The following is a 24711-nucleotide window of genomic DNA, read 5'->3' as shown; positions in this document are numbered from 1 at the left end:
GAGGGACTTGGGAGTCCTTGTGCAGAACACCCTAAAGGTTAACTTGCAGGTTGAGTTGGTGGTGAGGAAGGCAAATGCAATGTTAGTGTTAATTTCAAGAGGTCCAGAATACAAGAGCAGGAATGTGATGCTAAGGCACTGCTGAGACCTCACCTTGACTATTGTATACAGTTTTAGGCTCCTCATCTTAGAAGAGATGTGCTGGCATTGGAGAGGGTCTGGAGGAGGTTCACAAGGATGCTTCCTGGAATCAACGGGTTATAATACGAGGAACATTTGAAGGTTCTGGGTCTCTACTCACTGGAATTTAGAAGGATGGGGCGGCGGAATCTCATTGAAACCTTTCAAATGTCGAAAGGCCTAGATAGAATACAAGTGGAAAGAATGTTTCCCATGGTGGGGGAGTCTAGGACAAGAGAGCATAGCCTCAGGATAGAAGGGCGTCCATTCAAAACAGATGCAGAGAAATTTCTTTAGCCAGAGGGTGGTGAATTTGTGGATTTTGTTGCCACATGCAGCCGTGGAGGCCAAGTCGTTGGGTGTATTTAAGACAGAGATTCTGGATTGGACATGGCATCAAAGGTTATGGGGAAGTGGCTGGGAAATGGGGAAAAGAGAAAAAAAGGATTGGCCATGATTGAATGGCGGAGCAGACTCAATGGGCTAAATGGCCTAATTCTGCTCCTATGTCTTATGGTCATCCCAAATGAATAAATGAACTGAAAATAAAATCTTGTATCCCTTTCCTTGAATATGTAAACAAAAGACATAGGTGTTTTCCTAAAGTTAATTTGTATTCATCATTAGCTCATCAGTGTTTCCCAACCTATTTTAGCCCAACATCCCCCTAAATTGTGAGAACATTCTTCCTTGTATATTTCCAATTTTCCGATCAAAGTTAACACTGCACTTTTTGTCTGGATTAAAATGGAATTCTGATCCCGCAGTTTCATAATTAGAATGCTCATTTTGTAATACAGACGGGCTAGGTATGCCACATCTCCACGTAGAAGTTCAGTCTTGTTTCCCAAGTTCTTGTTGACTTTGAGCAAAAATTCAACCAGTCAAAAAGGTCAAAGAAACGTTTTAAGCAGCAGCCTTTTTCCAGCCAACGCACTTAAGTGTGAAGAAGCAAGCTGTTCAAATTCTGCATGGTTAGCTTGGCATAACTGGCAAAATATTCTGTTATTTAATGGATGAGCTTTAATTTTGTTGATAGATATTACAAGAGTCATGCATGAAAATGGTCTCTGGCTGAAGTTTTTGGCAGCGAGATGTTAACGATGAATTACACAATGGACTGCAAACAGGCTTTGATTATTTTTCATAAATGCCACTAAATCAGCATGGCGACTTGTCATATATGGTGCTCCATCTGTTACACAAGAAATCATGTTCCTAATCGGAATACTTTTATTCTCAATATACTGTAGTTTGAGCTCGTCGGAGATTGATTCTCCGTGATAGTGGTTTTTAACTTTTAACAAAAGAGAATCTCTTCATAAGCTTTTACATCTTTGATAAACTGTACATATGCCATTAGCAATGCCTCGTTGTTTCGCATAGTTGACTCATCGAGTTGTATCCCAAATTCTTATATATATGTATGTGTACATATATGTATATATATATGTGTATGTATATGTGTATATGTATGTGTGTGTGTATATATATATATATCTGTGCATTGATGATATTCAATGTCTTCACTCATTTCATCAATACAACGAGCTACAGTTATTACTCAGAGGAATTGTTTTTAAAGTACTGCTATCCATTTTGGGCACAGTGATGAGCACTTCTGATATACCTTATACTTTATTGTTGCCAAACAATTGGTACTAGAACGTACAATCATCACAGCGATATTTGATTCTGCGCTTCACACTCCCTGGATTACAAATATTAAATATTAAAAATAGTTAAAATTAGTAAATATTAAAAATTTAAATTATAAATCATAAATAGAAAATAGAAAAATGGGAAGTAAGGTAGTGCAAAAAAACCGAGAGGCAGGTCCGGATATTTGGAGGGTACGGCCCAGATCCGGGTCAGGATCCGTTCGGCAGTCTTACCACAGTTGGAAAGAAGCTGTTCCCAAATCTGGCCATACGAGTCTTCAAGCTCCTGAGCCTTCTCCCGGAGGGAAGAGGGACGAAAAGTCTGTTGGCTGGGTGGGTCGTGTCCTTGATTATCCTGGCAGCACTGTTCCGACAGCGTGCGGTGTGAAGTGAGTCCACGGACGGAAGATTGGTTTGTGTGATGTGCTGCGCGGTGTTCACGATCTTCTGCAGCTTCCTTCGGTCTTGGACAGGACAACTTTCATATCAGGTTGTGATGCACCCTAGAAGAATGCTCTTTCTACGGTGCATCTATAAAAATTAGTGAGGGTTTTAGGGGACAGGCCAAATTGTTATTAATCTTTCACCAATTGTATTAGATTTTCCACACTTTGCTATCAGTTTGAAAACGTTACAAGAAGCAATGATACACACCCGTTCACCATAGTTGCCCTTTCTCAGGAGTCCGTGAACACGACCCACCGGAAACTGCAGTCCAGCCCGGAACAAGCGAGATTTAACTTGGGACCGATCTTTGCCGCTAGCTTTCCATTATCCAGACAGTTCCACAATCTCAGCAACTATTTCGCAGAGAACTCGCCTTTCTTACATTCTGTGGGAATGTAGTGGAGCGCTTATGATTGCTGAAACAAAGCTTAATCTAATTGGAAAGAACAAATACTCCAATCAAGAGATAGCAACTGCAGAAGCGCGAGAAATAAACTCAGAAATTTGAAAAAGACTTCAAAAAAGCACTTGTTCAAACATAGTCTGTTTAAACCATTGCAGCACTGTTTGTCGATTCGGTCTCAACATTTAGCCCCGTTATTGACATCAGACAGACTCTAAGCAAGTGTAATTAATATTGCAACAGCGCCTGGGGATTTAACTCCCCGATTTATTTTAACTGATACGATCGGAACAAAACCGATTCTCAACTTTTGTTCGCGGATGGTCATTGTGTAAAAGCAGTCAGGTTATCAACGCAAACAGGAGGAAATCTGCAGATGCTGGAATTTCAAGCAACACACACAAAAGTTGCTGGTGAACGCAGCAGGCCAGGCAGCATCTATAGGAATAGGTACAGTGGACGTTTCGGGCCGAGATACAGATGCTGCCTGGCCTGCTGCGTTCACCAGCAACTTTTATGTGTGTTGCAGGTTATCAACGGGCCGCTCTTCAGAAAGTGGAGTTATAACAATCTACTCTGAAAGAACCGTGATCGTGTTCAGTTCTTGCATTGAAACGGGGTAAAGAAGAGTTACCGAAATGGGACAAAAGTTAAAAGCCGCATTCCTCACAGCAACTGAACCAGAAACAACATTAATTGTCCTCTTCAGATATACAGTAGTAAATGTGACCGCGAAGAACTGATGGGGAAGGAGGGGAATATAGATTCTGTGTCTGTGCAGTCGGAGGGAACGTAACGGAGAAATCGGGATTGTACTGAATAGAGGATTGCAAATTCTGATTGTAGATAGAATTTGAATTAGCTCATCAATAAGAAATTTCCAAATTTACATCAAATCAATGTCTAATTATTGTGCAACTCTTGAGTGAGCGAGTGGCCATTGTCAATAAGGTTGTCTTCACTTGGAGCTGGTGCACTTGCTCACCGCCTTTGTCCCTTCAGACACGGCGTGCTTGGCCAGCTCCCCGGGGCTGATGGTCTGACGAGAACGGATTAAAACCATACTCCAGGTGTGTAACATTGTATTGACGCTCTTTCTGTAGTTTTTGTTTCTTAGCAGGAGTATAATTCAAGGCTTCACCTCCTTAAGATGTATTTATCCATCATTAACGGGGCTAAATTAAAATTTAAAAAAACGAACTGGGAATGCCTATCACGAGTCAAGGGGAACTGGTGGGCAACCTTGGTTGCTAATTTATGCATTCCCAATACTGTATGTTTGGTTGGTAAGGTCGGATGAGATTGCTGAGTTTCAGACGCGTTGTGACGACGAGCGCTCACCGCCTGCAGAGTTCTTCAGTGTTCCATTTCCTCAGCCTTTTCCTTGGAAGTGCCTGCTCTAAAGGGTCTCAGCCCGAACAGTCGACTGTACCCTTTTCTACAGAAACTGCCTGACCTTCTGAGTTCCTCCAGCATTGTAGGTGTGTGTGTGTTGCTTGAATTTCCAGCATCAACAGATTTTCTCGTTTGTGATTGGACTACTAACAGTCGACCACGTCTCACGCCTCAAGTTAGGGTGCCGCTTACCGCTCCTCCCCAAGAATTTTAACTCCCCCCCCCCCCACAACTTCTATTTCCCCTAACGCCCTTTTAGGACACGAAACCGCCCCGTCGCTCCGTTTGGGCCGGGGTGGGGGAGGTGTACCACTGTGATGGTTTTCTTGCGCAGGAGATGCGCTTTATGCCACCTTGTTGACATGCTAAATGAGACCGGGTATTATTCATTCCTGTGATTCTTTTTTCTTCGAGGTTTCTCAAATCCGATCCTCCATGGGCCCAAACATTTGGCTTCAGAAACAGAAAAGGAAGAATTTCATCACCCAGATGGTCATGAAATTGTTGAATTCTCTGCCCAGATAGCTGTGGGTGGCAGAGTCATTGAATCTGTTCAAGTCAGAATTGACAGACATTTAAACTTCACATGTGTCAAATAGTTTGAGAAAGAGAGCAGGAAATGGTAATTAAAGCCACAATCGGATCTGTTGCGACCTTATTCAATGGAGCGGCTAATTGGAATTGTCTATTTTACTACTGCACCTGTTCCTTATGTTCACTTATTGGATCTCTTTATCATGCTGTCTAATTTTACCCCTGTAATACAGGAAACATTCAAATAAACTAGCTTTAATAGTATAAGATGCCATCCCCAACCTGATATTTTTATTCTTGGTAAAACAACGAAGTAGCCTATTGCCTATTCACACGATCACAAGACAAAGGAGCAGAAGTAGGCCATTCGGCCCATCGAGTCTGCTCCGCAGCTCCCCCATGAGCTAAACTATTCACCCATCTAGTTCCAATTTCCGGCTTTTTCCCCATATCCCTTGATACCCTGACTAATTAGATATCTGTCAATCTCCTCCTTAAACACCCTCAATGATCGGGCCTCCACAGCCATATATGGCAATGAATTCCACAAATCCACGACCCTCTGGCTAAAAAAATTTCTCCTCATCTCTGTTTTAACTGGGTACCCTCTAATTCTAAGACTATGGCCTCTTGTCCTGGACTCACCCACCAAGGGAAACAACCTTTCCACATCTACTCTGTCCAACCCTTTCAACATTCGAAACGTTTCTATGAGATCCCCTCTCATTCTCTATACTCTAATGAATATAATCCAAGAGCCGACATTACCAAGCCCTGCTTGGTGACCAGCTCATTAACTGCATAATGGTTAAATATAGTTCTGCCTCACAACCTCCTTATCAGCTGAAATGCTATGCATATATCAAGGTCCTTTGGAGGCAAACTTTAATTTACAGAAATTTAATTCCCAGCTAAAATTTCAGCATGAAAGTATTAATCTTCTTGCTTTTGGAAGTAATTGTTAAGAAAGTAAGAAAATAGCAGGAAATGTCAAGTTTTGATTTCACTTCATTTTCAAAATGTGAACTATTTATTATTGGATCACCCATCATGTAAGTCATTTTACTTAGGCTTAAGCTATAGTGTCTTGAGTTGCTCCTCTATTCCAAAACTAGCTTCTCATACAATCACTTGCTTTCCCAATAATAGATCACAAGTCATCTGTACAAAATGGCATCACTGGTGTTGATTGGGGAGGAGGAGTGAAAAATCAGTTTTGTGAATTCACCAGAATAGCTTTCACAGATCAAACAGGATATGGGCTGGAAAAGGGGACCCCGAACTTTATTACATCACTACCTCTTCCTCCACCTTGCTTTCAACAGTATACTGCATATCCCACAACAAAAGCAGAGGTCTCTGAGAAGAAGCGAGCAATGTGAACTCATTTTACTTTTACTACTTTGCCTGTCTCTGGTGCGCATTGATACAGGATGATAGTTGGATTCACAGGAACCATAAATTATTAAATACCCTTTCCCACCAGATAAATCCCAGCCTTCCTTGGGTCTTCCTCATTCTGAAACCTTCCACCAATTAGTAGTACAGGTGTGGCAAAGATCTCAGCTAAGGTTGAATCACTACCACAGTAGCTAATAAAAGAGCTAGGCAATTCTACCAATGGCGTATTCAAGGGACAAGTGAGCAGGTGAGACCAGTGAGTAGGTGGTTGTATGGTGACTTTCCCAGGCTGGCCACCATAACAATTACAAAGGTACATTAGTAACTGTAGGACTGCCGGTACTGCCCAGTAGAGTAGTAAGCTAATGGTGGACGTGTTGAATAAATATTTATCCTCTTAACGGTAGAGGAAGAACATGCCAACCAGCTCCAAGGTGCCTAGCACCCTGGGGTGCAATGGTAAATAAGGACAGATTAATAAATAATAAAGACATTAATATCACTATTGTGACAAATTCCACAGTTTCATTGGTTTTTCATCTCAATGTTATCAAAAAAGAGTGGAAATATTGCACTTACTTTTTTTGAACTTTCAAATTGAAATCAAACACTGGTGCTTTGTTTGGAAAATTGCAAAGGCTACACCACTATATAGTAATGGAGAGTATGAGCAATCAAGCTATATAGACCAATTAGCCAATCATATGTTGAAGTTAGACAGGACAAAGGGAATCTCTGATAGGGTGAAGTGATTCCAATGTTTCGAGACTCATACACTTGGTAGATAGGTGAAGGAACTTAGAAAACCAAGAAATTGGCCTGAAGAAGTGTCTCAGCCCAAAATGTCGACTGTTTACTCTTTTCCATAGATGCTGCCTATCCTGCTGAGTTCCTCCAGCATTTTAATGTGTGTTGATTTGGATTTCCAACATCTGTAGATTTTCTCGCATTTAAAATTGTAGCTTCCCCTCTACTACAATTGACAAAATTTTGACAATACCTATCTACTTCCTTCACCTTTGCTCTCAGACTCTCTGCTGACCAGCGCAGACACCTTTTGTGACTCTTGTGTCCACTCTTCTGCTTCTACCAATCACTTTCTCTTTTGAGGCAGTTTCCCATGCAACTGTAGGAGATGCAGAACCTAATCTTTTACTTCCCACCATCCAGGGGCTCAAAAAAAAAACAAGCCTTAATCAACATTTAACTTAGGTGACATGGACGAGCTAGGCTAAAGGCCCGCTCTGTGTTGTGTAACTCTTGACTCTTCTTCTAATCTAGTGTTTTGCATTGGTGCTCACAAGCAGAAAAAAACATTTGCAGAGTGTTTTTTAACAACAGAAAAAAACATTTGCAGAGTGGGTGACTGCTTTGTGGAACATCTCAGTTCAGTTCCCAAGAGTGACAGCATTTCTACTTGTCCCTTATTTCAATTCAGTGCTCAGTCTTGTTATCTGAGTGTAATTACGACCTTTGTTTTTTTCCCCTCTCAACATGCACCATCTGATAGGTTGGGCATTTCCAGTATTGGATTTGTTTTCAGCAGTCAAGGCTGTTGAATTGCTGGTTTTCATGTCAAGCGAAGGGAAGTTAAGAAATTATCCACTCCATGTTTGTTTCTGGGTGTCACAGCTTGAAAAAGATATGTTGGATTTGCAGGCAAATCTTGATTTTACAACTGCAATTAAATTTGTTCAATGGATTTATTAAGGAATCAGTGATAAGAGGAGAGTGTGTGCATTTAAGTCACAGATTGGTCACAATTTGATGAAATGCTTGAATAAGAAATTAAATGGCCGCTTCCTTTTCAGTGACAAGTGATGATAATTCAGGTAAGAGAAGTGAAGATGGATGTTGGCTATTATGTGACAAAGGAATCCTGGACCTGTGCCGTCTTTGCATCTGCACAAGCTCATGCTCACGCCATCTAAAGCTGACTATAGAGAAGAACCTTAAAACACCCTACTTTCCCAGCACAATGCTCACATACATAATGGAAGCCAGGATTTGGTCTTGGTTAATGTGATGCTTGCCGTACAAAAACATAATGTGGCATGTTATATTTTTCATTAAGGAAAGGCAACCCTCAGCTTTAACATTATATTGAGGAGCAAGAGCTTTTTACATCACGGAAAAGCAGCATGGGGGGGATTTTTTTAATTGAACTGGACACAAGACCAAATGATCCCCTCTATTGTCAAAAATGTCCATCATTCAATCATTTCTGAATTCGCTTGTGATAAAAGAGAGTCAGGCTTCTTTTTATAAAGAAAATTATCTCTGTGAAATATCAGTGGAAAATTGCTCTGATAATCAGTTTGTTAAGTTTATTGTAAGACAAACCATTCAGGGGTGTGAAATGATGACATATCTGAAGTAATAACATGAAATTACAGCATTATCACAATATTCTGGCTCTACGATCTCTTTTGTCTGAAATTCCTAAATCTGAAAGCCTCCAAAATCCAAAATTTTTTTTGAGTGCTGACATGATGTCACGAGTGGAAAATTGCACAAATGGCTGCGAGTGTTCCCAGGTGATTGACATGAGAAGTGACTTCACATATATAATGAACAGAAGTTAATGAAAAATAGAAGAGCACTGCATAAAGCAAAACTGAAGATCTTGATCCTGTATTGTTAACATCAGAGTGAACATAACAGCATGCCTTTCATGAAATAAGCAAAGATCTATCACAATAAACTGAAAACTGAAGGTAATTGGGAATATTCAGCAGGCTAGTTGCAGAAATTAAAGAAAAGGCATGGTCTTAAGTGTCTGCTGATTACAAAAACCTGGCACCAGAACAAGTCTACGATGCTTATTGTTTTTATTCCTTAGATAATTATGTGGTGACTCTTGCAGGCTGCCCCCAGCACATCCTTGGGTCATAGTCAGAGAACACTACAGCACAGAAACAGGCCCTTTGGCCCATTCAATATGTGTTGAAATATAATCTTCCTAGTCCTATCAACCTGCACCCGGACCATAGCCCTCCATACCCCTCTCATCCATGTATCTATCCAAATTTCTCTTAAGTGTTGAAATCAAACCCACATCCATCATTTTCACCAGCAGCTTGTTCTCACCATCCCCTGAGTGAAGAAGTTCCCCTTAAAAATTTCACCTTTGCCCCTTAACCCATGACCTCTAGTTGTAGTCTCATCCAACCTCAGTTGAAAAAGCATGCTTGTATTTACTCTATCTATACCCCTCATCAGAACAAAAACATTAAGACAAACAGATTAAATTAGCATGAAATAAACAACAAGATCCAAGAACTGGAATAATGATTCAAAATGAAAACCAGAGGCAAAACTAAACTATCTCAGCAGTGGTGGTAGAAGAATATATAACATTTATCAAATATTGGTCTAAATTCTATCCTCACTGTGTAAAGGAAAACAATGTGCCAGACTAACTAGTCTGTGGTTGCTTGTTATCTCTCCCTTTTTATTGGCTGCCCTCCGATGTGAGAACTATTTCATAATCTATACAATATAACCATATAAGAATTACAGCATGGAAACAGGCCATTTAGGCCCTTCTAGTCCGTGCCAAACTCTTATTCTCACCTAGTTCCACCGAACTGCACTCAGCCCATAACCCTCCATTCCTTTCCTGTCCATATAGCTATCCAATTTAACTTTAAATGACAACATCGAACCTGCCTCAACCACTTCTGCTGGAAGCTCGTTCCACACAGCTACCACTCTCTGAGTAAAGAAGTTCCACCTCATGTTACCCCTAAACTTTTGCCCTTTAACTCTCAACTCATGTCCTCTTGTTTGAATCTCCCCCACTCTCAATGGAAAAAGCCCATCCACGTCAACTCTATCTTTCCCCCTCATAATTTTAAATACCTCTATCAAGTCCCCCCTCAACCTTCTACGCTCCAAAGAATTTAAAGACCCAACTTGTTCAACCTTTCTCTGTAACTTAGGAGATGAAACCCAGGCAACATTCTAGTAAATGTCCTCTGTACTCACTTAATTTTATTGTCATCTTTCCTATAATTTGGTGACCAGAACTGTACACAATACTCCAGCTTTGGCCTTACCAATGCCTTATACAAGTTCAACATTACATCCCAACTCCTATACTCAATGCTCTGATTAATAAAGGCCAGCAAACCAAAAGCTTTCTTCACCACTCTATCCACATGAGACTCCACCTTCAGGGAACTATGCACCATTATTCCCAGATCCCTCTGTTCTACTGCATTCTTCAATTCCCTACCATTTACCATGTATGTCCTATTTTGATTAGTCCTACCAAAGTGTAGCACCTCATATTTATCAGCATTAAACTCCATCTGCCATCTTTAAGCCCACTCTTCTAAGTGGTCTAAATCTCTCTGCAAGCTTTGAAAACCTACCTCATCATCCACAACACCACCTATCTTAGTAACATCTGAATACTTACTGATCCAATTTACTATCCCATCATCTAGATCATTACTATATATGACAAACAACATTGGACCCAGTACAGATCCCTGAGGCACACCACTAGTCACCAGCCTCCAATCTGACACACAGTTATCCACCACTACTCTCTGGCGTCTCCCATCCAGCCACTGCTGAATCCATTTTACTACTTCAATATTAATACGTGACGATTGAACCTTCCTAACTAACCTTCCGTGTGGAACCTTGTCAAAGGCCTTACTGAAGTCCACAAAGACAACATCCACCGCTTTACCCTCGTCAACCTTCCTAGTAACCTCATCAAAAAATTCAATAAGATTTGTCAAATATGACCTTCCACGCACAAATCCATGTTGATTGTTCCTAATCAGACCCTGTCTATCCAGATAATTATATATACCATCTCTAAGAATACTTTCCGTCAATTTACCCACCACTGATATCAAACTCATAGGCCGATAATTGCTAGGTTTATTCTTAGAACCCTTTTTAAACAATGGAACAACATGAGCAATACGCCAATCCTCCGGCACCATCCCCATTTCTAACGACATTTGAAATATTTCTGTCAGAGCCCTTGCTATTTCCACACTAACTTCCCTCAAGGTCCTAGGGAATATTCTGTCCAGATGCGGAGACTTATCCACTTTTATATTCCTTAAAAGCGCCAGTACTTCCTCTTCTTTAATCATCAAACTTTCCATAACTACCTTTCTTGTTTCCCTTACCTTACACAATTCAATATCCTTCTCCTTAGTGAATAACGAAGAAAAGAAATTGTTCAAAATCTCCCCCATCTCTTTTTGGCTCCGCACCTATCCGTCCACTCTGATTCTCTAAGGGACCAATTTTATCCCTCACTATCCTTTTGCTATTAATATAACTGTAGAAACCCTTTGGATTTATTTTCACCTTACTTGCTAAAGCAGCCTCATGTCTTCTTTTAGCTTTTCTAATTTCTTTCTTAAGATTCTTTTTACATTCTTTATATTTCTTGAGCACCTAGGATTTCCAAGAATCCTAGGAAAATATAATCAATTCATCCACTAATTTCACAGCTTCCTCCTATCATATTAGATGCAAATTAAAAGGGTCAAGAGATTCAGATCGGACTTGGTGACAGTTGGGAGCAGCTGCTGGAGGGAAAACAACATCTGATAAGTGGGAGATAGAGGTCCGAGTCAACATGCCTCCTTGGTCCACCAATCACTGACCATCCCTTCTCTCACCATTCTCCTTTCCACTCTATACTGATTATCTTCCTCTATCACAGTCTGTTTTGAAACAAGGTTTTGACCTGAATTATTGACAAGATATTTCTGATGCTAATTTAGCAGATTGTTGCTACAGATTTGTGAATCTACAGTCTCTAATATCTTATGTATTTCTAACTGCTTGTGTTATTGTTAATTTGATCATATGCTTTGTGTACGCCAGCACACTTCCTTTTCCTGGTTTTCCTTAATTTAACTTTGCTTACGTGCACTTTCCCCACCCTGCTACCTGCTTAATTATTATCCAATCGTCCTTGCCCTTATCCAATCGCTTTCCTTTGCAACCTGCTTTGCTTATAGCTCTAGCTGACTTGCTGGTGTATTGATCCCAGTATTGGTTTCCATACCCCACAAATCACAAGCTGCCGCTAACACCATTCTTTCAGCCGTGCTTTAGATATTCCCCACTACGGTTGATGGAGCCCTCACCAGCATTTCCTGCATTTCTGTTCTTACTCCATCTTCCTCGAGACAGAGCACAGATGAAGTTCCAGTGGTTCTTAGCTTTCACCCCACCAGCTTACATATCCACCATATTCCTTGACATTCCTGTCAGCTACAACATGCTCTTACCACCAGCCACGCATGCCCCCCTCCCTTCCCTATGTTACTTTCTGCAGGCAGCACCAGTGTCATATCTGTTGGGACTAGGGCAAAGCTGAGGCTCCTGCATCACTTGTTTTTTGCCTAATTTGTAATTGTCTCCTCCTCTTGCGGATCGACTAACTGACAGCTGTGACTGTCACTCTGCTAAAGCAGAGTGTAATCCTCCCTTTCCCCACGCTGTATAGCTGCAGCTCAGCAACATGGAGCCCAAATTCCTCAAAGCAAATGTTACAGCCATGGTGCCTCTATTAATGTTCCATGTTTTACAGCTGCATCATCACCAGCATCCCACTCCTCATCAAATCCTGTTTAATGCATTGCTTCATTTTCACTGTGATAGTCCATGGTCATTCAAGTTTATCCAATCTGTTAAAATAAGAACATTACCTTAACTCTAATCTTTGCACTTAGTGCAAAAATGATATCATTCAATCACTATTTGCTGGCTTACAAAGTCACATCTTATTTTTCCCCCTTGTTGAGATTTTTTTTTAAACAAAGGAAATCAAAGAGCTTGATCAAAGCCTGGTGTATTGATCCCGGTTTTGTTCAAATGACTTTCCCCACTACTGGTTTCCATACCCCACAAATCACAAGCTGCCACTAACACCATTCTTTGAGGGAGGGAGAGGCTTAGCAGGTGCTACACTCACCCAAAGGTGACATGCAGGCTAGCAGAGGGAAGGAGCACCTTATACCACCTTACAGAGGCGTATCTCCACCCCACCACCCAGTTAATTAGCCACTGCAAATTGTCCAGTGTATAGGGGTAATTGGTGGAATCTTGGGGGGGGAGAGGAGTTGTTAGGAATGCACAGAGAATAAAATAGGATGAGTGCAAATGGGAACTGGACTCAGTGGACAAGGGACTTTTTTTTTGTGCTGTATAACGAGGCGGACAACTAGGACAAGGCAGCACTTCTGATTGGCACCTGTCTACCATCTAAATAGTCACTCCCTCCATCACTGGTATACATTGAGTTTGTCCTATAAAATGCACTATGTTTGCCTTGTTTTGCTGTCCTTCGTCATCACTGGATAGGGACTTCACCAGCAGGACTGCAGTGATTCAATCTCAGTCTCTCCAAGGCACTTTTGGAAAACAATGAATGTGGGTCCAGTTAGTGTTTAAGTAGTCCCATTTAAAAAAAATAAACAAATAATGCCCAATCAATTGTTAATTATCTATTTCACCCCCCCCGCCCCTTTCCAACATGTCAATTCAGGCAAGAAAACCCAGTCTGGCCTTGCACGTTACAAACCCACCAAATAAGGTTAGGTCTTCAAGCCACTCCAGTTAGAATGGAATTTAGTTTGGACAATGAATGCCTGTTTTGCCAACATTCAACTATGAATGAATAAACTAACCTGACACTTAACTTCTTTCAGCTTCTATCATCTTCTCTTCAAAAGGTGCTGCTATCTTCCCTCACCTCATAAAATAATCCTTGTTTCTCCAATTCCTGCAAACTTCTGCAACATCACCAGCTTTCCCATTGAATATGCTGTTACCTTGCAAATCCATACTCTGCTTTGCATAACTCAATCTCTGAAATCATCCAATTAGATTTCTAATGTAGTTACATTACAGAAATGGTGGAAATTACTTTTAACATTTCTTTTACTTTCAATTCTTTTCTGTCATGTAGCATAGACCCAGTAACGTTTGTAAACACAAGATTCATAAGAACGTAAGAAATAGGAGCAGGAGTAGGCCATCCGGCCCATCGTGGCTGATCTGTCCGTAAACTCAGCTCCATCTACCTGCCTTTTCCCCATAACCCTTAATTCCCCTACTGTGTAAAAATCTATCTAACTGTATCTTAAATATATTTAGTGAAGAAGCCTCAACTGCTTCCCTGGGCAGAGAATTCCACAGATTCACCACTCTCTGGGAAAAACAGTTTCTCCTCATCTCCGTCCTAAATCTTCTCCGCTGAACCTTGAGGCAATGTCCCCTCGTTCTAGTTCCTGCAGATACCGCAAATTCAGAGTAACACAGAAACGAAGGTACTCACCAATCAGTCAGCATCTGTTAAGAGGAATAAACAGTTGATCTTTTAGGCCAAGAACCTTCATCAGGAAATGCTTCCTATGCCAATCCTACTATCTAAAGGACTTTATTATCCACCTTTGATTTTTGTTAAATTATAAGCATTCATTGTATAATGTATTTCATTAGGGATGGAGGATTAAACACACATTTAGGCCTCTATTCTGTGATCGATGAGCTTGGCTAAAAGTATTAGATGTAAAACAGACAGATTTTTGTGAGCCACCATAAAATGGAAATGTCAAAGCTGACTTTTCAAACAATTCAGTCTACACAGGCCCTTCACCACCCATCCTGGTGAACAAGATGCATGCAGAAAACTGCGCTAATTCCTTCTCCATTGTGGCAGATTTACAGATAAATAGATCACCAGGATAATCTGTGGGAGGAGGCGGAATAGAAAACGAATCCCCAGTCAGTGATTCATCAAATGTGAGACATTGATGCAGATGGTACTAATAAACCAAAAGTACACAATGATTTAGTCTAGTCAAAATGTTGTATTTATGTAAGAAAAATAGCATTGTAAAATGAAAAATTACACTGGATGAATGAGTTTCCAAACAATTTGATCCAATATGTAGTTAAGCTTTATACAAACGTATATATTAGTTAAGCATTTGTTTTCCATATGAAAATGATTAAAAAATACAATTTAATAATTCTAGATCTGTTAAGCTGTAAAGCTATTTGCAGAAATGCAAGCATATAACTATATTTAAAGTTGTCCTTTGGGTAGTATACCCAACTCCCACTTTAACAATACATTATGGGGAGAAAAAAGGAAAATAGTTTACATAAGATCACTGTGCAACACAGAGACCTACACCTGTGGAAACAGGATGAAGTGCCTTCTAGCACCATTCTAAGCCAAATAGCAAATGCAGAGCTACAACAAAGTGAATGCAATGTTAGTTGCATTCATGAATCAAAATGTCTGAATTATTTACTCATCCAAAGTGGTTACCCCAAAATGAATCTACTGAATTCATATTTTCATCCAATTTAGTCAACTGTCAAGTGATAGAAAAAAAATTAAGAAATGTCAATTATACAAGGGGTGATTGATATGTTCATGGCCAAAGGTAGAGGGAGTCAATTTTAGAAAACCTAGCACATTTATTTTTCAACATAGTCCCCTCCTACATTTACACACTTAGTCCAGCAGTCGCGGAGCATACGGATCCCTTCTTTGGAGAAGTTGGCATCTTGGACGTCCAGAAGTGGTCCACAGCAGGGGTGATTGATAAGTTCATGGCCTAGGGTAGAAGGAGATGAGCTATTAACTTCAAACTTTCTGCATAATCACTCAAAGAGTTGAACTGCATGTGCATGTAATGAGAGCTGTATAACTCATCTCCTGGAGGTCCAAGATGCCAACTTCTACAAAGAAGGGATCCGTATGCTCCACGACCACTGGACTAAGTGTGTAAACGTAGGAGGGGACTGTGTTGAAAAATAAATGTGCTAGGTTTTCTAAAACTGACTCCGTCTATCTTAGGCCATGATAAAGCTGTGAAAGTTTTTCACCCCACCTTCAAATTTGTTAACTAAAATGGCTTTGAAGTGGTTTCTCTTCACCTACACTGCATCAATACATGATAAAATTGAAAACTGTTGCAATCAACTAATTGCATGAAGGTAGTACATAATGGCTCTAATAAATGCTTTTATTAGCTGTCTTTCAGAAATTCATGTTTTCACAGTGCATACATTCATGTTTGTTGGAAATGCAGCAGCCAATATGGGCACAGCAAGCTGAAACACTGCAAGGATAACCAATGGGTATAAACAATAGCCATCAGAACTTCTACCTGAAAATGTGGATGGAGGTTTGGACTCATCCAAAACATTCCACATTCAACAGTCCAGCCGGTCCTTGGAGTATCAGATTGGAATATTCACCACCACCCCCCCACCCCCCCCGCCACACTACATGCATTTGCCACAGAGAGGAAAAAGGAACCCATTAACCATCCAAGGACTTTCCTGAACTTAGAATCTGAGAAGTAAAACAATGTTTCAAAGAAGTGAAACCCTGAATTTTAAGGATAAAATAGCAATGAGAAAAACTATTCTCTTAATTTAAGGTTCAAAGTAAGTGGTGTTAAAGAGTTAGGTATCCCTGTGGTTAAATAAATTATTAAAATAATCTTAAAGGTAGCTGCCTTATAAAAACAAATTCTTCATCAACCAAATTCCTCATTTTTTAGTAGAATCACTTTGATTCCACAATTTCAAAAGCTGCCAATAATATTTAAAAAATGCTATATTCTGGACTGCACTATTTTATACATAACAGCTAGATTTCTGTGCTACATGTATGAAAAATAATCAGTTTTACATTGTTAAATAACATCCATGTATAAATTAAATCTAAAATACACCTCACATCCGTCACTATTCCTCCTGTCAACTGACCACGCATTTTAGTAAAATAACTTCCATTTCTTCACAGAAACTATTTTGCCATTCAATTTTGATCCAAATTCCTCTCCTATATTTTTTAGATTTAGGTTTTTAAACTTTTGTAATTAGGTTTAGAAACATTTGTGTGTGCTTATTGCGTTAAGCAAACACAATCTAAATACACTTGGCTCCCAATTTTGTAAACCTGGAAAGCTGGTGAGGGTGAGGGTGTTGCTGTGACTGAATACTGTTGACCTCACCTACTCCTGAAAGGTTTTCTTTTTTACCTCCCTAACAAGTTATAATTCTCTGGCGTGGCTCCAGCGCCTCTTCCAAATAAACTCTGGAAATGATCCTAGTTGAATACATCACTCTTGCTGGTTCACATGTAGCTGCCATGGGCTAGAATGTTAATCTTAAGAATTCTGGCCCTACTATCAATTAAGATGAAAGGGCAAAGGAAAAGGGAAGAACTGAAAAGAGATCACAGCTGTAGGAGGATGAATTGGGTTACACTGGTTAGCTTGGTAGGACAGCATTTTTACTTAGTTGTGCTACAAATTAAATATGCTGCAATATTAAGTGCTCATAAAGGAAACAAAGCATGTTTAATGTTAGTATCTGTAGTGCAGATATAATATATAATAAAATAATCCAAATTTAGTTTTGCATTGTAATTGCTTTGGGTTAATTTTGGAGGATTCTGATATAAATAATAATGAACCATGGATTAAAGGGTTAGATGTTCTTATTTTATAGGTTTAACTGTTACAAATCAGTATTTGTGATTATACTAATAATCACTGTATCAATGGGAATAAAGGCTTCCATCTGCCTTTCATTTCGTATGGACTTGTTGTAGTGAGTACAGCTGTTCCTTTGTATTATTCAAAAAGTAAAAAGCTCATCAGAATTTATTCTCATCCACTTTCTGCTGGCTACAATATATGTGAGTAGCATCTACGAAAGACCAATGGATAAACTGAATAAAGAGAAACCCTGCCAACTATTTTAATCAGTTTCTAGCCTTGGTCCAGAAGAGACCACACAGGCACATACATTGCCAAGACTGCAAACTATGTCCTGCCAACCACACAATGTCTTGAGAATTTCTTGGGGGGTATTTAGGTTGATTGCCTTTACAAAATATTTCAAATGAACAATGAGAAAGGGTTGCTGGAAGATTTCTGTTTCAATCCAGTTGTGCAATTCTGAGATACAGCTGCTCACCATGTTCATGCTTGTTTCTTTCCAGTCTTCCTGTAGTAGATGATGGTAGTCAACACCCATACATTCAACAAGCACAGCACCACATAACGTATAATCACTGAAAAGGAAATCAGAGCCTTTTTAGAAGATGTACATTTTTATTTAAATACTAACAAACTAAATGCATATAAGTTACAGGATTTTATTACAGAAGTTTGTAATTATCAAGAGTATTTTATATCAATTTCCATTTATTTGAAATAACCACATCACCTCTGTTAGCTGGACAAGGGTAATTATGCTTAGTGTATATATACTGCTTTAGGCTTTCTGAAATAAGTCAACAGGCTATTATTTTTTAAAAAGAATGTTCTTATTACTTCTATTCAGCTGGCAGTGCTACTCAAAAGTTGCTACCACATTATGTCCTCCTCAAGCTTACTACCTGCAAAGTAAGGAACAGGCACCAACTCCTTGTATTATTAATGGAAAAAAACTGTTACTGAAGAGAACCTGGTAGTGTATCGGTTATGTTATTTAGACTAGTAATCCACAGACCAGGATTAACGAGATGGAAATGAGTCCACATCTGACTGGAGAACATAAATTCAATTAGTTATTTGATACAAAAAGCTAGTTTAAGTAAGTGATCAAAAACCAACCAGAGAAGTGCCCAAACACATCTGCGTCACTGATACCCTGTCTGGAAAGAAAATCTGTCTTCTCTATCCCGGGGTGTATGGGGTGTCTAGGGAGGGGTAGCACCTCTGGTGGGGGGAGGCCTGCCGTGCCCTTTTTCAGGGCAGCTCGTCCACCTTTGGTCCCCACCTGGAGCTCAGCTCTCACCTTTGGCTCCAAGTAGCTGTAGCATGCGCAGCAGCCACATCCCAGTAAATTGTCTCGGCAGACAGGCCGAACCAGGTAGCCGAGGGGTCTTGGGTGACCCTCGGTGAGGTAGGGGATCTGCCTGTCCCAGCGTGTGAAGTCTGGCTATGGCGGATTGTGCAGAAAAGACCGATTAATGGTTCAACGGTCAAGAAGGCAGGCCAGCAGGCTTTGTGGAGTGCTAAGAGCACGACAAGGCACTTAGACGTCCTGGTCATCCACTGCAAGAGGTGGTGTCCTCTTTAAACTCACCTGGCAGAAGGCAAAGGCAAACCACTGCTGTAATCTGCCACGTACATGATTTCCCAATATGTCAGAGTGGCGTGGAGGGAAATCGTCTGCCAACTGCAGATTCCAGATGTGACCTAACGACGACGATCCCTGGTTATGCCTATAGGTGAATCCAGTGCAACCGAATGACTCTTAAAAGCCTCCCAAAGTAACCCATTAAGTGACTCTCTTTAAGAGTAATTAGCGATGAGCCATATAATATAGAATTACATACCTGTGGTCAAAAAGACAGACTACTCAACTGTATACCAAATAAGGATGCATATTTTTGTAAACCACATAAAAATACTATGGTAATTTTGGTATTATTCACTATGGTTAGTTATGATATTTAGAGAATTAATTTCTTTCATCTGGGAACCTTTTCCCTTTGCAGTACATCAGAAATTCTTACATTCTACGAACCATTATATTTGCTATTTGGATGAAAGTGATGTTTTCACAATGGAAGAGTTAATCTATTTTAATTTGCAAATTCTGAAATTTCAAATTAGAATTGTGATAAGACGACTGTATACATATCAAAAGCCCATTCACCTGCAGTGTCCTGGGTGGTCATCAGTGTAGTGAAGACTCGTGCTGTGTAAGAATAATAAAATTAAGGTCACAATTCAAAGATTAATAATTGCATCAAATTTAGGAGAGAATCCACAGCTAATTGTTGTGGAAAAACACATTCACCACGTACAGTGTTTCCACATCCTGCTGTAGTAACTTCCTTTCACAGCAATAGTCTATCCCAATATACTGACTGCTTTTCTCATTTCCACCTTTGTGGTCTGTCACAGTTCTACCCATCTGCAGTTGTGTTGTTCACAGTCCTGAGTACTCACAAACCTTGCCTACACTTATTAACCTTCATTGGTTTCTTGCCTATTAGTTTAGTTATTGTAATAACTAAATCACTGAATTAGTATAGCATAGGTAAACCTTCAGCCAATTGGTCTGTGTTGGTGTTTCATAAAAGGAATGAAGTGAATTCCAATCTCCAAGACTTCCCCCGTGGCCCTAGGAATGTTACTTTTTCACATATTTTAATAGCACATCAGCCTAATTGTAGAGTTGCACTTCAAGTTGCCTTTGGCAATATGCAACCTTTTGCTCACTGTTCAATCTAAAACAATGTTGCCAAAATTTTTTTTTCAGCGGTTAGATCAAGGCATGACTGCGCACGCTCCCGGATGTCAGTGAGTTAGATCGGCAGGAAGAATTTAAAAGGAGATAATTTTTTCTTCATAGGTTTGATCGAGGCATGACTGCGCAGGCGTGCGAACATCAGCGAGTTAGATTGGTAGGAAGAATTTAAAAGATCATTTTTTCTTCAGCGGTTCAACCTAGGCACAACTGCGCAGGTGCGTGGATGTCAGCGAGTTAGACTGGCAGGAAGAATTTAAAAAGAAGACAGCTTTACAGAGCGAGCATCAGAGTAGAGGGAGTCAGAGTAGGAGGGCTTTGGCTTAATGGGGCATCGGCGATAACGGGTCGAGGTGAGGTAAGTTACTTGTGAAGAATAGGAATAGGAAGTATGTCTGCGAGGCCGGTGTTCTGTACTGGGTGTCAGATGTGGGAAGTCAGGGAGACGCCCAGCCTCCTGGACGGCCACATCTGCGCCAGGTGCGTTGAGCTGCAGCTCCTTAGGGCCTGGGTTAGGGAACTGGAGATGCAGCTCGATGACCTTTGTCTGGTCGGGGTAAGTGAGGAGGTGATAGATAGGAGCTATAGGGAAGTAGTCACACCGGGGCCTCGGGAGACAGAATAAGTGGATAACGGTCAGGAGAGGGAAGGGCAAGAGTCAGCTACTAGGGAGTACCCCTGTGGCTGTCCCCTTTAACAATATTGTTTGAGTATTGTTGGAGATGACAGCCTACCTGGAGGAAGCAACAGTGGCTGTGCCTCTGGCACAGAGTCTAGCTCTGTGGCTCAGAAGGGTAGGGAAAGGAAAAGGATGGCAGCAGTGATAGGGGATTATATAGTTCGGGGGTCAGACAGGTGATTCTGTGGACACAGGAAAGAAACACGGATGGTAGTTTGCATCCCAGGTGCCAGGGTCCGGGATGTTTCTGATCGCGTCCACAGTATCCTGAAGTGGGAAGATGAACAGCCAGGGGTCATGGTACACATTGGTACCAACAACACAGGTAGGAAGAGGGAGGAGATTACAAAGGAAGTTGAGAAGCAGGACCTCAAAGGTAGTAATCTCGGGATTTCTGCCTGTGCCACGCGACAACAAGTATAGGAATAGAGTGAGGTGCAGGATAAATGTGTGGCTGAGAGATTGGAGCAGGGAGCAGGGATTCAGATTTCTGGATCACTGTGACCTCTTTTGGGGCAGGCATGAGCTGTACAAGAAGGATGGGTTGACTTGAATCTGAAGGGGACCAATATCCTGGCAGGGAGGTTTGCTAAGGCTATTGGGGAGAGTTTAAATTAAAATTGCTGGGGGATGGGAACTGAACTGAAGAGACGGAGGAAGGGGTGGCTGGCTCACAAATAGAGAAAGCTTGGAGACAGTGCGAGAGGGAGGATAGGCAGTTGGTAGAGAAGGGATGCACTCAGACCGATGGTTTGAAATATGTCTATTTTACTTGGAGCTATGATGTTGCAGCCATTACAGAGACTTGGATGGCTCAGGGGCAGGAATGGTTACTCAGAGTGCCAAGCTTTAGATGTTTCAGAAAGGACAGGGAAGGAGGCAAAAGAGGTGGGGGCATGGCACTGTTGATCAGAGATAGAGTCACGGCTGCAGAAAAGGAGGAAGTCATGGAGGGATTGTCTACTGAGTCTCTGTGGGTGGAAGTTAGAAACAGGAAGGTGTCAATAATTCTACTGGGTTACACGCAATAGTAACAGGGACATCAAGGAGCAGATAGGGAGACAAATTCTGGAACGGTACAATAATAACAGGGTTGGCGTGATGGGAGATTTTAATTTCGCCAATACTCATTGGCATCTCTCTAGAGCAAGGGCTTTAGATGGGGTGGAGTTTGTTAGGTGTGTTCAGGAAGGTTTTCTGACACAATATGTGGATAAGCCTACAAGAAGAGAGGCTGTGCTTGATCTGGTATTGGGAAATGAACCTGGTCAGGTGTGAGGTCTCTCAGTGGGAGAGCATTTTGGAGATAGTGATCACAATTCTATCTCCTTTACCATAGCATTGGAGAGGGATAGGAACAGATAAGTTAAGAAAATGTTTAATTGGAGTTAGGGGAAATCTGAAGCTATCAGGCAGGAATTTGAAAGCATAAATTGGGAACAGATGTTCTCAGGGAAATGTACAGCAGATATGTGGCAAAAGTTCAGGGGATATTTGCATGGCATTCTGCATAGGTATGTTCCAATGAGACGGGGAAAGGATGGTAGGGTACAGGAACCATGGTATACAAAGGCTGTTGAAAATCTAGTCAAGAAGAAAACTTATGAAAGGTTCAATAAACTAGGTAATGATTGAGATCTAGAAAATTAAGGCTAGCAGGAAGAAGTTTAAGAATGAAGTTAGAAGAGCCAGAAGGGGCCATGAGAAGGCCTTGGCGGACATGATTAAGGAAAACCCCAAAGCATTCTACAAGTATATGAAGAGCAAGAGGATAAGACGTTAGAGAATAGGATCAACAAAGTGTGACAGTGGAAAAGCGTGCATGGAATTGGAGGAGATAGCAGAGGTACTTAATGAATACCTTGCTTCAGTATTCACTACGGAAAAGAATCTTGGCGATCGTAGGGATGACTTACAGCGGACTGAAAAGCTTGAGCATGTAGATATTAAGGAAGAGGATGTGCTGGAGCTTTTGGAAAGCATCAAGTTGGATAAGTCACCGGAACTGGATCAGAAGTACCCCAGGCTACAGTGGGAGGCGAGGGAGGAGATTGTTGAGCCTCTGGCAATGATCTTTGCATCAATGGGGATGGGAGAAGTTCCAGAGGATTGGAGGGTTGCAAATGTTGTTCCCTTATTCAAGAAAGGGAGTAGAGATAGCCCAGGAAATTATAGACCAGTGAGTCTTACTTCAGTGGTTGGTAAATTGATGGAGAAGATCCTGAGAGGCAGGATTCATGAACATTTGGAGAGGCATAATATGATTAGGAATAGTCAGCACGGCTTTGTCAAAGGTAGGGTGGGTCTTACAAGCCTGATTGAGTTTTTGAGGATGTGACTAAACACATTGATGAAGGTAGAGCAGTAGATGTAGTGTATATGGATTTCAGCAAGTCATTTGATAAGGTACCCCATGCAGGGCTTATTGACAAAGTAAGGAAGCATGGGATCCAAGAGGACTTTGCTTTGTGGATCCAGAATTGGCTTGCCCACAGAAGACAAAGAGTGGTTGTAAAGGGTCATATTCTGCATGGAGGGCGATGACCAGTGGTGTGCCTCAGGGATCTGTTCTGGGACCTCTTCTCTTCGTGATGTTTGTAAATGACTTGAATGAGGAAGTGGAGGGATGGGTTAGTAAGTTTGCTGATGACACAAATGTTGGGGGTGTTGTGCATAGTGTGGAGGCTGTCAGAGGTTACAGCGGGACATTGATAGGATGCAAAACCGGGCTGAGAAGTGGCAGATGGAGTTCAACGCAGACAAGTGTGAGGTGGTTCATTTTGGTAGGTCAAATATGATGGCAGAATATAGTATTAATGGTAAGACTCTTGGCAGTGTGGAGGATCAGAGGGATCTTGGCGTTCAAGTCCATATGACACTCAAAACTGCTGCGCAGGTTGACTCTGAGGTTAAGAAGGCACACGGTGTATTGGCCTTCATCAACTGTGGGATTGAGTTCAAGAGCCGAGAGGTAATGTTGCAGCTATATAGGACCCTGGTCAGACCCCACTTGGAGTACTGAGCTCAGTTCTGGTCACCTCACTACAGGAAGGATGTGGAAATTATAGAAAGGATGCATAGGTGATTTACAAGGATGTTGCCTGGACTGGGGAGCGTGCAGTATGAGAATAGGTTGGGGGAACTTGGCCTTTTCTCCTTGGAGTGTCAGAGGATGAGAGGTGACCTGATAGAGGTGTATAAGATAATGAGAGGCATTGATCATGTGGATAGTCAGAGGCTTCCCCCCCACCCCCCAGGGCTAAAATGGCTGGCACGAGAGGGCATAGTTTTAAGGTGCTTGGAAAAAGGTACAGAGGGGGTGTCAGGTTTTGTTTTAAAATGCAGAGTGGTGAGTGTGTGGAATGGGCTGCTGGCGACGGTGGTAGATGCGGATACAATAGGGTCTTTTGAGAGACTCCTGGACAGGTACGTGGAGCTTAGAAAAATAGAGGGCTATGGGTAACCCTAGGTAATTTCTAAAGTAAGGACATGTTCGGCATAGCATTGTGGGCTGAAGGGCCTGTATTTTGCTGTAGGTTTTCTATGTTTCTACATTTTGTCTGCCAAGCAATGAAATCCATTTTAAAGTCACACTTACCGCAAGTAGTATAGATTGCAAAACTCCATGTCAGTGCACTAACTTGATCAGAGTTCCGGGTTGTCCACAGAGACTGCAGTTGAGCATATTTACTTAATGCACTGATATATGTGGATAGATT

The 24711-nt window shown here is 41.2% G+C and overlaps 1 protein-coding gene across 1 annotated transcript in view; it reads right to left on the bottom strand.

Annotated features, from left to right (window-relative positions):
* Positions 1–14874: 14874 nt before the first annotated feature.
* Positions 14875–24711, bottom strand: part of slc66a3 (solute carrier family 66 member 3) — a 36641-nt gene continuing 26804 nt past the window's right edge. The window contains exons 5-8 of the mRNA XM_072251233.1: positions 24591–24711; positions 19717–19758; positions 18025–18121; positions 14875–15644 (exon numbers count right to left, since the gene is read on the bottom strand). Coding sequence (XP_072107334.1) covers positions 18030–18121; positions 19717–19758; positions 24591–24711 — 255 coding nt within the window. The 3' untranslated portion in view covers positions 14875–15644; positions 18025–18029. The remainder of the gene's footprint in view (positions 15645–18024; positions 18122–19716; positions 19759–24590) is intronic.

The sequence above is a fragment of the Mobula birostris genome, chromosome 2 (genome assembly GCF_030028105.1).
Source record: "Mobula birostris isolate sMobBir1 chromosome 2, sMobBir1.hap1, whole genome shotgun sequence".
Taxonomy (NCBI): domain Eukaryota; kingdom Metazoa; phylum Chordata; class Chondrichthyes; order Myliobatiformes; family Myliobatidae; genus Mobula; species Mobula birostris.
This window is presented reverse-complemented; position numbering and strand designations above follow the sequence as displayed.